Below are 17,722 nucleotides of genomic sequence, written 5' to 3' on the forward strand. Positions count from 1 at the left end.
AATTTACTTTAGGTTAGAGGTACAGCACGGAAACAGGGCCTTCGGCCCACGAGTCCGCGCCGACCAGCGATCCTCGCGTATTAACATTATCCTATGCACATTAGGGACAATATATATTTCATAGAAAGCCAATTAACCTACAAACCTATATGTCTTTGGAGTGTGGGAGGAAACCGAAGATCTCGGAGAAAACCCATGTGGGTCACGGGAGAACGTACAAACGTACGGCATCCCTTAGTCGGGAACCAACCCGGTCTCTGGCGCTGAAAGCGCTGTCAGGCAGCAACTCTACTGCTGCGCCACCGTATAAAATCATGAGAGGAATAGATCTGGTAGATGCACATAGTCTCTTGCCCAGAGTAGGTGAATCAAGGACCACAGGACATAAGTTTAAGGTGAAAGGGAAAATAATTTATAGGAATCTTAGGGGTAACATTTTCACACAAATGGAGGTGGGTGTACAAAACAAGCTGCCAGAGGAGGTAGTTGAGGCAGGGACTTTCCCCAATATTTAAGAAACAGTTAGACAGGTACATGGATAGGACAGGTTTGGAGGGATATGGACCAAACATGGGCAGGTGGGACTAGTGTAGCTGGGACATGTTGGCCAGTGTGGGCAAGTTGGGCCGAAGGGCCTGTTTCCACACTGTGTCACTCTATGACTAACTATCATGACAGAATTCAGAATTATGAATAAACATGCATTACTTTGGCTTTTTAAGAAGCTTGCCTTTTTATCAGGTTTAATAGGCAACGGGTTAATGTGAATAACGAATATACCAACTGTTAAGTTTTTTTGTCAAAATATACTTTTTAAAAGCTTTATTTTTATTAGAAAAAATCTGTTTAACAGCTTAGAAAATTAAACATATATTGAAACATTTCTGAGAAATTTAAATTGCATGCTAATTTGGGATATTATATCCCAGAATTCTCTTCCACATCGCAGATGTAAAATCGCAAAAGTATTGGCTTCCCTGAGAATCACAATTCCAAAATAAATACATTTACTTACAAGTACAGCATTGGATAGCACAAAGTGTTCCAATAAAATTCAAACTGCCATGGGTGCAGAGAAGATTTATGAGGATGTTGCCAGAACTCAAGGGGTGTGAGCTGTAGGGAGAGGTTGAGTAGGCTGGAACTCTATTCCTTGAAACACAGGAGGATGAGGGGTGATCTTATAGAGGTGTATACAATTTTGAGAGGAATAGGTAGGGTAGATGCACAGAGTCCCTTGTCCAGAGAAGGGGAATTGGGGATGAGAGGACATAGGTTTAAGGTGAAGGGGGAAACATTAAATAGGAATCTGAGGAGTAACATTTTCACACAATGGGTGGTGGGTATATGGAACGAACTGCCAGAGGAGGCAGTTGAGGCAGGGACTATCACAATGTTCAAGAAACAATTAGACAGGTACATGGATAGGATTGTTTTCGAGGGATATGGGCCAAACACAAGCATGTGAGACTAGTGTAGCTGGGACATGTTGGCCGGCATGGGCAAGTTGGGCCGAAGGGCCTGTTTCCCCGCTGTAGGACTGAATGACTATAAAAACTTGCCAAATCCTTTAGTTTTCATTCCAAAACAGTAAAATTACCACAGTAATCATCTCAGGAGTCTATGTCACAGTGTATCATCACTCACAATGCCACAAATATAGGACAGTCCATTAGCAATCTTCAACAGCTGACTGAGTTACTCCTGGAATCCAAGCTTTTGCAGAGTGACAGAAAACAGAAAGGGGCAATTTCTCTTTATTGAAACTGCAGAAGTTGCTGGACTTGTGGCTTTCCCATGTCACCTTGAGCTTCACAATAAAATCAACGGGTCTTCAAACTTTCAGTCTTGTATTGAATGTCGAATAGATCTATGATAATCCTCCACACTGTTCATATGATCAGGCATTTCATACCCTCGAAGCAGATGTCCGCTGTTCTGCTGGGTGAAGTAATAAAGCTGCTTGGCCAACACTGGCTCAATCTAAAGACAAGCAAATAGTACATTTCCATTACTTTAAAGGCAGCGTACATATTGCTTCAGTTTGCTTCTGAATCCAAACTGCATGGAAAATAACTAAAATTTTAACCACAAGTTGAAATGGAAATCCCATAATTGATTCAAACTGTTTAAACAATAACAACAATTTTGAAGGACTGACCCAAGTATTTCTCTTTGCCTTAGACCTACTTGAAGAAATACAGAGCAAAGTTGGATCACAAGGAGAGGAGGTTCTCACCTAGCGGAAGGTAAATTGACAGCACCTTGACAGGGCAGCACAATGGAGGTGCTGCCTTACAAAGCCAAGAGACTTGGTTTACTTCTCATATAGGGTGCTCTCTGCGTGGAGTTTGCATGTTCTCCCTGTGACCACGTGGGTTTCCTCTGGCTGCTCGGATTTTCTCCCACATTCCAAAGATGTGCAGGCTTGTAGGTTAATTGGCCTCTTGTAATTGCCGCAAGCTGTGCACGGGATGGATAGGAACGTGGGGTGGCATAGAACTAGTGTGAATGGGTGATCGATGGTCATCGTGGGCTGAAAGGCCTCTTTCCATGCTGTAGATTTCAATCAATCAGTCCCATATAGAAACATAGCAACATAGAAAATAGGTGCAGGAGGAGGCCATTCGGCCCTTCGAGTCAGCACCGCCATTCATTGTGATTATGGCTGATCGTCCCCTATCAATAACCCGTGCCTGCCTTCTCCACATATCCCTTGATTCCACTAGCCCCTAGAGCTCTATCTAATTCTCTTAAATCCATCCAGTGATTTGGCCTCCACTGCCCTCTGTGGCAGAGAATTCCATAAATTCACAACTCTCTGGGTGTGTGTGAGGTTGCATCAGTATACTTTGTAAAAGATAATCAGGATTTCAAAAAATGAAAGGTAGCCATTAATGTGGTACACACATGTTATACTCTCTTAGTTGATATTGAGAAGAGTAATAAAGCTCTTGGGTTTTTACAATTTGTGTTGTACCTGGTTGATCAAATTCAACTAATTCAGGAATTGGCATCATGAGAGTTGATGTAAGGACCACCACCAATATCTGGCACAATCCATATCAAGATTTCTGTCTCACATGACTGTTGTTCAGCCATCAGTCATTGCTTGAGATAGGTATAGGCATTTCCCCTGGGCTATGCCATTGCCCCTGGCAATGACTGCAGCTAACACACTGAATAGAATGGCTTCACCTGAACCTCTCACACACTTTTGATTAGGCAGCAGAACATAGCACATGGTAATCTGCAAGTGATGCATGATAAGTGGGATAAAATGGTGGAGGTACAGAGCAGGTGACATGGGAAGGAGAAGGCATGTCTTCAATAGGATACATTCATGCTACAAATATTGGTGCACTGAGATCTATGCAACTCATTAAAGATTATATACCCAACCATCTCGACCTGCTCTTTATAAAAACACACCAGGTTTGTGCAATATATGAGAAATCAGAGGAATAGCATTGAAGGTACTTTAATACGACCAGGTAAAATACAATTTTGTGACCTCTCCAATGATTTACAAATTGTAGGGATAAGGTTATTTCTGATGCTTTTGCCATTCTACAAAATCCCTTTGAGGAAATTATCTAATTAATATTTGATCTCATGTCATGCATTTTCTTGACATTCCCAGAACAATCACTTGAGTAGGCTAGGTACAAGAAAAATTGTGCTTCCTGCTATTCATTTCAAAGGCCAGGTTCTTTGTAGGAGGAGGGAGAAGGAGGTGAACTGAACAAAATGGACAAATCAGATGCACAGTGCCTGAGTGGAATTGGAGCCTAATGTTTTGGAAGAAGGAGCAGTGGCACAGAGGTCTAGCATTTATGCTATTGGGAAAAAGATCATAGAATCGTGGAGTCGTACAGCATGGAAACAGGCCCTTTGGCTCAACATCCACGCCGACCAAAATGCCCCATCTAACTTAATCCCATTTGCCCGCATTTGGTCTAGTAAAGCTAGAATATCAAATAAAGTGAAAGATAAAGAATAATAAGGAACATAAAGTTGAGTTTGAAATTGATTGGGTATCAGACAGAAACTCATAATGAGAAAGGAGTTTATACTTAAATTGTTACTAGAATTCTGCTTGTCATCCCCACCAATTCTCAGGATTTTTAAAATAAATCTAAAAATATGCGTTTTTGTCTCACACTCTACAGTTGTCGTGAACTTACATTTGCTGTGATAAGTTTTCGCGATCTTTGTGGGTCTGGAAATTCCTCTCCAAAACAAAATACAATTTGGTATCTTGGCATGAATGTACGCCCATGATGTGCACAGCTCTGCAGCTCTGAAGACAACATATAACATCATTATTACAGTGTGTCTATCTTGAACAATTTGGTTCAAATATAAGAGGAAAATGCCTGTCATTCAAATAATAATTCTAAAATATCTACTTTCTCCAAATTACTACTATTAAGAATGATGTCAACAATCTTCAGTTGCTATATTCTAATTGCAAGTTGAATACTACTCACACTTTCATATTTAGACAAATGGTCTACAAGGTTAGATAACTATATATAATATGGTACCCATGAAACAAACCTTCTCTGCTCACATGCATATTCACATTAATGATTGATGAGCTTACAGAATAAACTATTAAAGAACATGTCCATATTTTTATAATATATAAATAGAAATATATTCATAGATGAATAAAACAAAATGAATTACCCATTATAAACTGTTGTGTGTCAAACAGTTTTGTGACTTGGTCTCTCTCCAGTTTGTTGGGCCTGTCATTGTATGGCGCTAAAGGTCCTTCCCAGTAGATTCTGCTCTGGCACAATCGTTTGGCGTATAGACCATCAGGGGTCATCCACAGCAGGACCCCCTTCTCCAAGTGATTGAGAAGCTTGTCAATACCCTTGCGCTGTGCATTGCTGTCCGGATAAGGAAACAACACCTGATCTATGTTGCCAGCTGCAAATGGCTTATCATCGTGGACATGCGCTATTCTACAACCTTCAGGACTTGTAGTTGTCACTTCTCTCACCAGGGTATCTCGATAATACAAAGAAATTTGTAGCCGACAGTCTGTAAAAGCAAATCAAATTGTCGTTTTCAGTATATCAGCAAGCTGAAAGTCATTGACATAATTCTCAGTAAATAGTAAAAAGGAATTGTAGGATGTTTGGACTATTCCATTGTCAGGTCCAAATATTCTTTCCACACAAACCGACCAAATCAATCGGTTAACATAAATAAGCAGCTTCTTTAGGGTCAAGTGATGGCAAGTAGATTTTCTGAGTTCATAAGGCAGAACTCACATTCTGAAATTGAGAAGATCTCGGTAACATCTATTACCAGCATAGCCACTCTTGTACATGGGCAAGGTTAGGGCTACAACTGTGATTCAAGGAGTCCAACTGTGGACTTCCGATTCCATAGTTACATTTGGCAGGTTCTGATACACTTGTCTTCCTCAAGGTCATCTTATATATTTTTTCTCTTTCTTTTAAGTTTTCTTTCTTTCCTTTTTCTTATTTTCCCTCTTTTTTTTAAACGGGCCGTTTATGCACAATACTTGATTTTAATAACATCTTGGTTCTTTCATTCAATTTTCAATTTCTTGTCTTCATTCAGGAATTAAATTACCCTCTCCTTCTTCTTTTATCTTCTATGTTTTTGTTTTCTTCAGGCCAGTCATGTGGCCAAGGTTGGGGAAGGGAGGGGTAGTCAAGGGACTGAAGATGGCTGAAATGTAGTCTTAGAAATACCAGGCAGGATCAGGGGCCACAGTTGTCCAATTTAGAAATCCATCATCCCTTTTTCTGCACCCAACTGAAGAGTCTGCCATCCACTGTATGGTTGGACGCATGGCTAGATTTAACAGTGGACACAACGTCAGTGGCTTTATTGTAATTTGTTTGACTATGCTGATCCGCACTTAACATTAACAATGGTCAAAATGAAATGCAAATAATTATAGGTGAAGCAATAGAGATAATCACTATACCAAGCTAGCAAGAAGAAAACTAAGAAGCCAGTCATAGTATGAGAAATGCTCAGTTGTTGCATGGGATTCAGCATGCCATCTTAAAAATGAATATGATGAATATCTGCTGGTGACCAAAACACTGTCCCCACATTTTGCAATTTGCAGTCCATATCCCATGCTCTTAAGAAGCAATGCTGATAAATGATCAAGGAATATGATCCAACGGTATCCCACCACTGGCCACATCTTCCCATTTCCTCCCCTTTCGACTTTCTGCAGAGACCGTTCCCTCCGTAACTCCCTGGTCAATTTATCCCTTCCCACACAAATCACCCCCTCCCCTGGCACATTCCCTTCTAACCGCAGGAAATGCTACACTTGTCGCTTTACCTCCCCCCCTCGACTCCATCCAAGGACCCAGCAGTCTTTCCAGGTGAGGCAGAGGTTCACCTGCACCTTCTCCAACCTCATCTATTGCATCTGCTGTTCCAGGAGTCAACTGCTCTACATTGGTGAGACCAAGCGCAGGCTTGGCAATCGCTTCGCCCAACACCTCCGCTCAGCTCGCAATAACCAACCTGATCTCGCGGTAGCTCAACACTTCAACTCCCCCTCCCATTCCGAATCCGACCTTTCTGTCCTGGGCCTCCTCAGAGTGAGTCCCACCGTAAATTGGAGGAGCAGCACCTCATATTTTGCTTGGGTAGTTTACACCCCAGTGGTATGAGCATTGACTTCTCCAATTTCAGGTAGTCCTTGCTTTCTCCCTCCTTCCCATCCCCTTCCCAGCTCTCCCACAGCCTACTGTCTCCGCCTCCTCCTTTCTTTTTCCCGCCCGCCCCCCCCGTCCGACATCAGTCTGAAGAAGGGTCTCGACCCGAAACGTTGCCTATTCCTCCGCTCCATAGATGATGCCTCACCCGCTGGGGTTCTCCAGCATTTTTGTCTACCAAGGAATATGTTAGATTGCTTAGAGTTGAAACTGCACAAAACTATTTTCTACCATGACAATACAACCACAGGAGTCCACCTAAATATATACTGTATGAATGCAGGTAATTGTTTCTTTAAAAAGGCAGTAAAACATTCCAAGATGCTTTACAGGACTATTATCAGGCAAATATATGACACAGGGCAAGATAAGCAAATAGAACGACAATACTTTTCAAGAAATGTTATGTAAGGAAAAGACAGAGGGAGATAAGTGGAGAGGTTTAAAGAGTACATCTCAGGGATTAAGAACAAGGCCTTTGAAGGCACAGACATCAATGATGGACCTAATGGCTAAGAGTCAGAGGTTATGGGGAGAAGGCAGGAGAATGGGGTTAGGAGGGAGAGATAGATCAGCCATGATTGAATGGCGGAGTAGACTTTATGTGCCGAATGGTCTAACGCTACTCCTTTCACATGATCTTATGATCTTGTGAGTGCAGGAAAGCAGATTTTGTTGCTATGGTAATGTGGATTATAGAGATAAGTGTGAAGCCATAACCAGATTTGGAAGCGAGGATGACAATTTTATATCTGTGTGCAGTCACTCTGAGAACCAAGATGATACAAAGTGCCCAGGAATGATAAGACAAAGATATGATTTAGAAAATGGGCAGCAGAGTTTTCGATAAGATTATTTATGAAGATAGAAAGTTATCAGAAAGCTATTGATCAAAGGGTCTAACAAGTTACAAAGCCATAGATAAGTACTGCCACCTTGCAAATGCCACAGGCACGAACTTACCCGAGAGGGCCAGTGCTTCACCAGTTCTCATACTAGCTTCAATGGGAATACCAGGTGCTTGTGACTCAGCAGATGCACAAGTATAAAACGACCCAGTAACTTGATAACCTGTAAAGAAAATAAAACTGAAATGATGTGCTGGTTTAAAACTAATGTTAACAATTATGTGCATTGCATGACCATCCTCAATAACTTGTTCACCAAATGCAACACCCATGTCAGTTAAAATATTTTACAAATTTGTTTTGACCTTAGCATCTGCATGAAAATTACCAAACTGCAATCTGTTCTGACATGCCATTGATTTGTTAGCAATAACATTGACATGAATATTAGATCCTCTTTTTGCTTTACTGTATGAAATATTTTAAGTGTTTCTGCAAGTGAGTGTTTTTATATGGGAATTTTTAAAAATCATATAATTTGTTCTTAATTTGACCAATTGAGTTCAACGAATAATTTATTAAAGATACACCTGTGCCTTACACAAACTTGGGCCTCAGTTTCCCTCTCCTTTGCTCCTTTATATGCATTAGAGGTAAGAGGTGACCGTGGCTAAGGGAAGTCAAGGATAGTATAAAAATAAAACAGAAGAAGTATAACATAGCAAACACGAGTGGGAAGTCAGAGGATTGGGAAACTTTTAAAGAGCAACAGAAGATAACTAAAAAGGCAATACGGGGAGAAAAGATTAGGTACGAAGGTAAGCTGGCCATGAATATAAAGGAGGATAGTAAAAGCTTCTTTAGGTATGTGAAGATCAAAAAAAATTAGTTAAGACAAATGTGGGTCCCATGAAGACAGAAACAGGTGAATTTATTATGGGGAACAAGGAAATGGCAGACGAGTTGAACAGGTACTTTGGATCTGTCTTCACTAAGGAAGACACACACAATCTCCCAGATGTACTAGTGGTCAGAGGACCTACGGTGACGGTGGAACTGAAGGAAATTCACATTAGGCAGGAAATGGTATTGGATAGACTGATGCGACTGAAGGCTGATAAATCCCCAGGGCCTGATGGTCTGCATCCCAGGGTACTTAAGGAGTTGGCTCCAGAAATTGCGGATGCATTGATGATCATTTTCCAATGTTCTATAGACTCAGGATCAGTTCCTGTGGATTTACAAGGGTAGCTGATGTTATCCCTCTTTTTAAGAAAGGAGGGAGAGAGAAAACAGGGAATTATAGACCAGTTAGCCGTCTATACCGTCGGTGGTGGGGAAGATGCTGGAGTCAATTATAAAAAATTGTGATAGCCGAACATTTTGATAGCAGTAACAGGATCGGTCCGTCAGCATGGATTTATGAAGGGGAATCATGCTTGACTAGTCTTCCGGAATTTTTTGAGGATGTTACTAGGAAAATGGACCAGGGAGAGCCAGTGGATGTAGTGTGCCTAGACTTTCAGAAAGCATTTGATAAGGTCCCATATAGGAGATTAGTGGGCAAAATTAGAGCACATGGTATTGGGGGTAGAGTGCTGACATGGATGGAAAATTGGTTGGCAGACAGGAAACAAAGAGTAGGGATTAACGGGTCCCTTTCAGAACCGCAAGGCTCGGTGCTGGGACCGCTACTATTTACAATATATATTAATTATTTAGATGAAGGGATCAAAATCAACATTAGCAAATTTGCAGATGACACAAAGCTGGGTGGCAGTGTGAACGGTGAGTAGGATGCTATGAAGATGCAGGGTGACTTGGACAGGTTGCGTGAGTGGGCAGATGCATGGCAGATGCAGTTTAATGTGAATAAATGTGAGGTGGCAAGAACAGGAAGGCAGATTATTATCTGAATTGTGTCAAATTAGGAAAAGGGGAAGTATAATGGAAATCTGGATGTCCTTGTACACCGGTCACTGAAAGTAAGCATGCGGGTACAGCAGGCAGTGAAGAAAGCTAATGGCATGTTGGCTTTCATAGCAAGAGGAATTGAGTATTGGAGCAAAGACGTCCTTCTGCAGTTGTACAGGGCCCTGGTGAGACCACACTTGGAGTATTGTGTGCCGTTTTGGTCTCCAAACATGAGGAAGGACATTCTTGCTATTGAGGGAGTGCAGTGTAGGTTCACAAGGTTAATCACCGGAATGGTGGGACTGTCCTATGTTGAAAAAATGGAACGACTGGGCTTGTACACACTGGAATTTAGAAGAATGAGTGGGGATCTTATTGAAATATATAAGATTATTAAGGAATTGGACATGCTAGAGACAGGAAAAAAGTTCCCATTGTTGGGGGTGTCCAGAATCAGGGATCAATGTTTAAGAATAAGGGGTAGGCCATTTATAATGGAGATGAGGAAAAGCTTTTTCACCCAGAGAGTTGTGAATCTGTGGAATTGTCTGCCTCAGAAGGCAGTGGAGGCCGATTATCTGGCTGCTTACAAGAAAGAGTTAGATAGAGCTCTTTAAGATAGCGGAGGCAAGAGATATGGGGAGAAGGCAGGAATGGGGTACTGATTGTGGATGATCAGCCATGATCACAGTGAATGGTGGTGCTGGCTTGAAGGGCCGAATGGCCTACTCCTGCACATATCGTCTATTGTCTACAACTGAGACTGGATATTTAACATTTCAGTGATGGAATAACTTCAGAAAATTATTTAGAAGCAAACATTGAAACATATAAAATAGGTGCAGGAATAGGTCATTTGGCCCTTCGAGCCAACACCGCCATTCAATATGATCATGGCTGATCATCCAAAATCAGTACCCCGTTCCTGCCTTCTCCCCATATCCTTGATTCACATCACATTGCAGCCATGTGAGCTTTCCTTTGTAGATTTGAATGAATGGTCTCAGGGTGAAGTTTAGATTTCTACTGCATTTAAGACTGATAATATCCAAGTTATTCTATTGTTAAAGAGAGAGACACATTTTTTCCTCCTTTTGGTAGATTAATAAAAATGATGTCGCCTATAATTAATAGTTTTCTACAACACAGGCCATTATATGGGAAATCTTACCATTTTCACAACCAGGTCCTTGCCAATGATGATTTCGTGGAGCGAAAGGCACTGGTGAGCATTGATAGGAGAGTTCAGGATGTGGCTGTTCATATTCTCTCCAGCTGCGTTCATGCGGTACTATGTAGTTTGGTAGCTGAAAGTCAAAACAACATACTAATGGTTTTTAACTTTATTGCACAAGGAATTCTGGTTTTCACTGCCATTTGAAGTGTATCAACTCCAGGACTTTCATATGAAGTAAGACTGGATAGACTCGGCTTGTACTCGCTAGAATTTAGAAGATTGAGGGGGGATCGTATAGAAACGTACAAAATTCTTAAGGGGTTGGACAGGCTAGATGGAGGAAGATTGTTCCCGATGTTGGAGAAGTCCAGGACAAGGGGTCACAGTTTAAGGATAAAGTGGAAATCCTTTAGGACCGAGATGAGAAAAACATTTTTCACACAGAGAGTAGTAAATCTCTGGAACTCTCTGCCACAGAAGGTAGTTGAGGCCAGTTCATTGGCTATATTTAAGAAGGAGCTAGATGTGGCCCTTGTGGCTAAAGGGATCAGGGGGTATGGAGAGAAGGCAGGTACAGGATACTGAGTTGGATGATCAGCCATGATCATATTGAATGGCGGTGCAGGCTCGAAGGGCCGAATGGCCTACTCCTGCACCTATTTTCTATGTTTCTATGTCTAAGGTGTTGCTTACCTGAGGCGGCATAGATGAATATGTAGGGTAAGGATGATGGTTGACAAGCATCTGTTGATCTTCCATGCTTACTTGTTTTGATCCTCCTTACAATAAAAAGACAAGATGATATTGTGAATGAGGAAAGGAGGTTCGGGTTGATATTAATTTATTCATTTGACATGGCATTTTTAATGCGAGCAGATTTGAAGGAAATTATTTCAATCTTCCAAGATCATGGAAGCCATCATATTCAAACACTGTTTAATGTTTATCATCCCCATTCTAGTTCACTCGCGAAGTAAAGGTTTTCCAAACTAAACAGACAATTAGAGTGATCAAATACCTTTCTTGGCCCCCTCTGGTATAATTTTGTACACTTTGTATGGGTCTGAAATATCCAGTTGACTGCGATCAATCAACTCATCAAAATCATTGCTCTTATTTAAGGCACATCGTAGTCGAGTCTTCCATGTTGGTGGATCTGGTTTGTCAATTCCTTCACGAAATTTGCCTTTGAAAAGTGCCCAAGCCTAGAAGAAAAATAACATTTCACAATAAGTTCAGGAAATCCCCACTAATTATTCTGTACTATAAAAAAATCTGTGTAATATCTTGTAATATGAGAAATAATAAACAAGCTAAAAATTATACATTAGAATGTTGAAGGCTTACAATCCTAGACGTTTCCCAAAACACGTAAGTATCAATATCTGAAGTACTTTCTCAATCCTAAATGGCCTACCCCTTATTCCCCCTCTAAAGCCACAGAGTCAAACAGCATGGAAACAGGCTCTTCAGCCTGACTCGTCATGCCAACCAAGATTCCCCATCAATTCCTTACATTTGCCCTATATCCCTCCAAAACGTTCCTATCCATGTGCATGCCCAATAGTATTTTAAATGAATGCGCAAAACACTTTAAATTCTCACATTATGTTGTGGATTTTAAAAAGTATAAAGCAATGCTTTAACCTGGAGAACAAAGATTAGCTGGTAATGCTTGCATATAGCATTTTTCTGGTAGGACAAAGAAGGAAGTAGGGCAGTGAATGGAATCATTTTATTATATATATTTTTTTTAATACCCCTCTTAAACTGTTGCCCTGGTTCTGCACTCCCCCAACATCGGGAACATGTTTCCTTCCTCTAGCATGTCCAATCCCTTAATAATCTTATATGTTTCAATAAGATCCCCTCTCATGCTTCTAAATTCCAGTGTATACAAGCACAGTCATTCCATTCTTTCAACATATGACAGTCCCGCCATCCGAGTAATTAACCTTGTGAACCTATGCTGCACTCCCTCAATAGCAAGAATGTCCTTCCTCAAATTTGGAGACCAAAACTGCACACAATACTCCAGGTGTGGCCTCATCAGGGCCCTGCACAACTGCAGAAGAACCTCTTTCCTCCTATACTCAAAGGCTATGAAGGCCAACATGCCATTAGCTTTCTTCACTGCTTGCTGTACCTGCATGCTTTACTTTCAGTGACTGATGTACAATGACACCCAGATCCATTGGTACTTCCCCCTTTCCTAACTTGACACCATTCAGATAATAATCTGCCTGTTCTTGCCACCAAAGTGGATAACATCACATTTATCTGCATTAAACTGCATCTGCTCACTCACCCTGTCTAAGTTACCCTGCATCCTCATAGCATTCTCCTCACAGTTCACACTGCCATCCAGCTTTGTGTCACCTGCAAATTTGCTAATGTTACTTTTAAACCCTTCATCTAAATCATTATATTGTAAATAGCTGCGATCCCAGCACCAAGCCTTGCGGTACCCCACTGGTCCCTGGCTGCCATTCTGAAAGTGACCAATTTTCTGTCCATGTCAGTACCCTGCCCCCAATACCATGTGCTCTAATTTTACCCACTAATCTCCTATGTGGGACCTTATCAGAGGCTTTCTGAAAGTCCAGGTACACTACATCTACTGGCTCTCCCTTGTCCATTTTACTAGTTACATCCTCAAAAAATTCCGGAAGATTAGTCAAGCATGATTTCCCCTTCGTAAATCCATGCTGACTCGGACCGATCCTGTTACTGCTACCCAAATGTGGTGCTATTTCATCTTTTATAATTGACTCCAGCATCTTCCCCACCACTGATGTCAGGCTAACTGGTCTATAATTCCCTGTTTCCTCTCTTCCTCCTTTCTTAAAAAATGGGATAACATTAGCTACCCTCCAAGCCACAGGAACTGATCTTGAATCTATAAAACATTGGAAAATGATCACCAATGCGTCCATGATTTCTAGAGCCATCTCCTTACGTATTCTGGGATGCAGACCATCAGGTCCTGGGGATTTATCAGCCTTCAGTCCCATAAGTCTACCCAACCCCATTTCCCGCTTAATGTGAATTTTCTTCAGTTCCTCCATCACCCTAGGTCCTCTGACCACTAGTACATCTGGGAGATTGCTTGTGTCTTCCTTAGTGAAGACAGATCCAAAGTACCTGTTCAACTCGTCTGCCATTTCCTTGTTCCCCATAATAAATTCTCCTGTTTCTGTCTTCAAGGGAGCCACATTTATCTTAACTATTTTTTTCCTCTTCACATACCTAAAGAAGCTTTTACTACCCTTCTTTATATTCGTGGCTAGCTTACCTTCGTACCTCATCTTTTCTCCCCGTATTGCCTTTTTAGTTATCTTCTGTTGCTCTTTAAAATTTAACCAATCCTCTGGCTTCCCGCTCATCTTTGCTATGTTATACTTCTTCTCTTGATTTTTATACTGATGTTGCATTCCCTTGTCAGCCACAGTTGCCTCTCACTCCCCTTAGAATATTTATTTCTCATTGGAATGAACTGATCCTGGACCTTATGTATTGTTCCCAGAAATACCTGCCATTGGTGTTCTACTGTCATCCCTGCTAGGATCTCTTTCGAGAACTTTGGTCAGCTCCTCCCTCATGCCTCCATAGTCCCCTTTGCTCAACTGTAATACTGAAACTTCTGATTTTCCCTTCTCCCTCTCAAATTGTAGATTAAAACTTATCATATTATGGTCACTAACTCCTAATGGCTCATTTACCTTGAGTTCCCTTATCAAATCCGGTTCATAACACAACTCTAAATCCAGAATTGTCTTCTCCTTGGTAGGCTCCAGTATTAGCTGCTCTCAGAACCCATCTAGGAGGCACTCCACAAACTCCCTTTCTTGGAGTCCAGTACCAACCTGATTTTCCCAGTCTACCTGCATGTTGAAATCTCCCATAAGCACTATAGCATTACCTTTGCTACATGGCAATTTTAACTCTTGATTCAACTTGCACCCTATATCCAGGCTACTGTTTGGGGGCCTGTAGATAACTCCCATTAGGGGTCTTTTTACCCTTACAATTCGTCAGTTCTATCCATACAGATTCTACATCTCCTGATTCTATATCACCCCTTGCAAGGGACTGAATTTCATTCCTTATCAACAGAGCAATATTAATGTAATACTGCAACCAGAACCCTTAAGGGAAAGTACATGTTCAATTCACTATGACTTGCCATTTAGCATTCGTCAAACTATTAGTGTACGTTGAGTAAAGTCGTGGTGAAGCATAATCACTTTGCTGAAAATAAATAACCTTTTTCTATTAAAACATCTGAACTAATTAATATAATAATTTTCCATACATGCACACCATGCATGTTAGAATGAACATGCTATAACTTTATATTTTTAGCTGGTGTACTTTCCTGGAAGCTGAACTCCTCTCCTGCCCCCCAGTTTGCAGAAACTAAGAATGACCTGTATAAATAACTCATCTCTAGCATTGGTATGTGCAGTGAGTCACATAAGCCACATCATTTATATTTGCTCGTTACCGATTTAAGAAATTAATTTCTTGGCAATCAATGATGTAATTTCCCTGAAACAAAAGAGCAAACTCTATCGGTGTCGCTGTCCAATGTTATCACATGGGGGAACATTTGACCACAATTATTCAAGCACACCTACACATACATGAGGTTTTTTTTTTTCCTGAAATACAAGACAGCGCTGCACAAGTCACAAGGGTAATAGAAAGCAACTGGTGCTGAGCTGTCTAAAATGATGGGAGGAATAGATCGGGTAGATGCACAAAGTCTCTTGCCAGAGTAGGGGAATCGAGGACCAGAGGACATAGGTTCAAGGCGAAGGGGACAAGATTTAATAGGAATCCGAGGGGTCGCTTTTTCACTCACAGGATGGTGGGAGTATGGAGCAAGCTGCCAGATGAGGTAGTTGAGGCTGGGACTCGACTACCTCAAGTGCAGCAACGTTTAAGAAACAGTTAAACCGGTACATTAATAGTGTTTGAGAAGGAACTGCAGATGCTGGAAAATCGAAGGAACACAAAAATGCTGGAGAAATGCAGCGGGTGCAGCAGCATCTATGGAGCGGAGGAAATAGGCAACGTTTCGGGCCGAAAATAGGACAGGTTTGGAGGAATATGGATCAAGCGCCGGCGGGTGGGAGCAGTGTAGCTGGGACATGTTGGCCGGTGTGGGCAAGTTGAGCCGAGGGGCCTGTTTCCACACTGTATCTCTTTATGACTCTATCATGCATATACGTTCTCCAGCCCCGGCAGCACCTAACTAAGCGCGGCTGTTGCTCACTTGCGGGACATTGTCCCACCACGCAGTATCTCCATCAACACCAGTATCTCCATCAACTACTCATGCGGTACACAGCGACAGGCCCGATGGAAATACCCAATTTACGAGAATTACAACACAAGAAATGTCCGAGAAACTTTGCACACATGAAAGTTTTGAGAAGTTTGATATGAGCAAGGTCACACGGCGGGCATGAACATTAAAATCTAGAGAATGCCAGCAGCCGTGCAGGGTCGGGGGTTAGACGGATGAGCGGGTAGAGTAAGTGGGGCACTCCAGCCCACGGTCACTGGGACTCTGACAGCTTTAGCGTCGGGCTGATCCCGCGGGCTATCTTATGCAACCCTCTTGAAAGGAGGAAAGGCTCAGAGGTAAAATAAGACCAAAGCGGGTTCGGAAACTAAACGAAACAAAAGAGGAAACTATAAACCTCCTGAGAGCCAAACATTGTCAGAACTAAGTGCAGCAATCGAAGAAACACGAGAAGTGAGGTGAGAGAAAGTGATTCTACCTTGAAAAGGGCAGCGTCCTCGTCTCGGTTGTAATCCTGTTTGCCGGCATGTTTCCAAGGAATCCGAAAAATGGACTTGTCTTCGTTCTCCCAGATCAGCCCGGGATATTTACCACTGTCAATCTGGTCGATCAACCACTGGCGAAGTTTGCCGTTTCCGGAAGTCACTGGAGCCATGTTGCAGTCTGAGTCCATATTCATTTCTATTGAACACAACGTGAGTGTGTGTGAAAGAAGGTGTGCGTGGGACTAAAACTTAGTGCTTAAGATGCACTGTCTGCTGTTAACATTGCTCAGGGAAGGGGGACGAGGGCCATGTAATAAGTTGACCCCCGGCTCTGCAGACCATGAGAAATCACTTGTGCTCCTGCAATATCACTCGGCATTCACCAACAAGAAACATTTCTGATTTAAACTTGAACGCTAATAATGCATGAAAAGTTGAAGCACAATTAAAACATGTAGCTACTGCACACGAAACCAGGTGCTACCAGCCCGGTAAGGACGCATTAAAAAAAAAATCTGCGTTTAAAATGTGTGACTATTTGCTTTTTACAGACTGAGTCATCTAATCAGTGTCTGATAATGAAAGTCTACTATGATTCAAAAACAAGTCGCCAACAAAGTACCAGGTCTCTTACCTTACGCCTGATGTCTACCTTCTAAATGTTTGACGTTTGTTGACTAGTTACGATGCAACTGATTCACTGGGCACGAAATGTGAAGGAACGTTCCCTTATATGCAAGCCCCGGAAGGCGGGGCTCTCGCTGCGTGTTAATCACACCCTGACCTCTGTTTTGCAGAAGTAGCGAAAGAAGGAAAATACACAGCGACGCACAACAATTCAAAGTACGAAAGATTTGCCAACGTGCTTGTTTACCAGAAGAATTGACAGATTGTCATTTAAAGGAATACAGACCCTTAGATCAGAGCAGGTGATAAATGGTAAATGTATCTGAGCAGAGAATGGAAAATCAACCGATGAAAACATTTTCTTGGGTCGCGAAGTAAAAATCAACGTAGACTTTGATTCACATGTGGCTGTCATTTATGCACAATGTGACTTGCATCAGAATATCATTTTCGCTACACCCTCCATAAATTGAAGGGAAAGGCCGTGACATTGTCCTAAAGATCTCTGAAATGTTTCGGATATTCTCTTTACTTTGTCACAGCACGTTTCTTACTTCGCTAGTGTAGGGCACCATCAGCTAAAAGCCATCTAATGTATTCATCGTTTCATAAATGCTCAAGTT

The 17,722-nt window shown here is 41.7% G+C and overlaps 1 protein-coding gene across 1 annotated transcript; it reads right to left on the bottom strand.

Moving 5' to 3' along the window:
• Window positions 1-1,425: 1,425 nt before the first annotated feature.
• Window positions 1,426-17,180, bottom strand: irf4 (interferon regulatory factor 4). The gene is made up of 9 exons (XM_033016388.1): window positions 17,107-17,180; window positions 16,466-16,668; window positions 11,692-11,878; window positions 11,367-11,452; window positions 10,668-10,803; window positions 7,698-7,805; window positions 4,696-5,058; window positions 4,188-4,303; window positions 1,426-1,983 (listed from the first exon to the last, which is right to left on the bottom strand). Exons 2-9 carry the CDS (start codon window positions 16,664-16,666, stop codon window positions 1,843-1,845), a joined length of 1,338 nt encoding a protein of 445 aa, XP_032872279.1. The 5' UTR covers window positions 16,667-16,668; window positions 17,107-17,180; the 3' UTR covers window positions 1,426-1,842.
• Window positions 17,181-17,722: the final 542 nt, after the last annotated feature.

The sequence above is a fragment of the Amblyraja radiata genome, chromosome 2, assembly GCF_010909765.2.
Source record: "Amblyraja radiata isolate CabotCenter1 chromosome 2, sAmbRad1.1.pri, whole genome shotgun sequence".
Lineage (NCBI taxonomy): Eukaryota > Metazoa > Chordata > Chondrichthyes > Rajiformes > Rajidae > Amblyraja > Amblyraja radiata.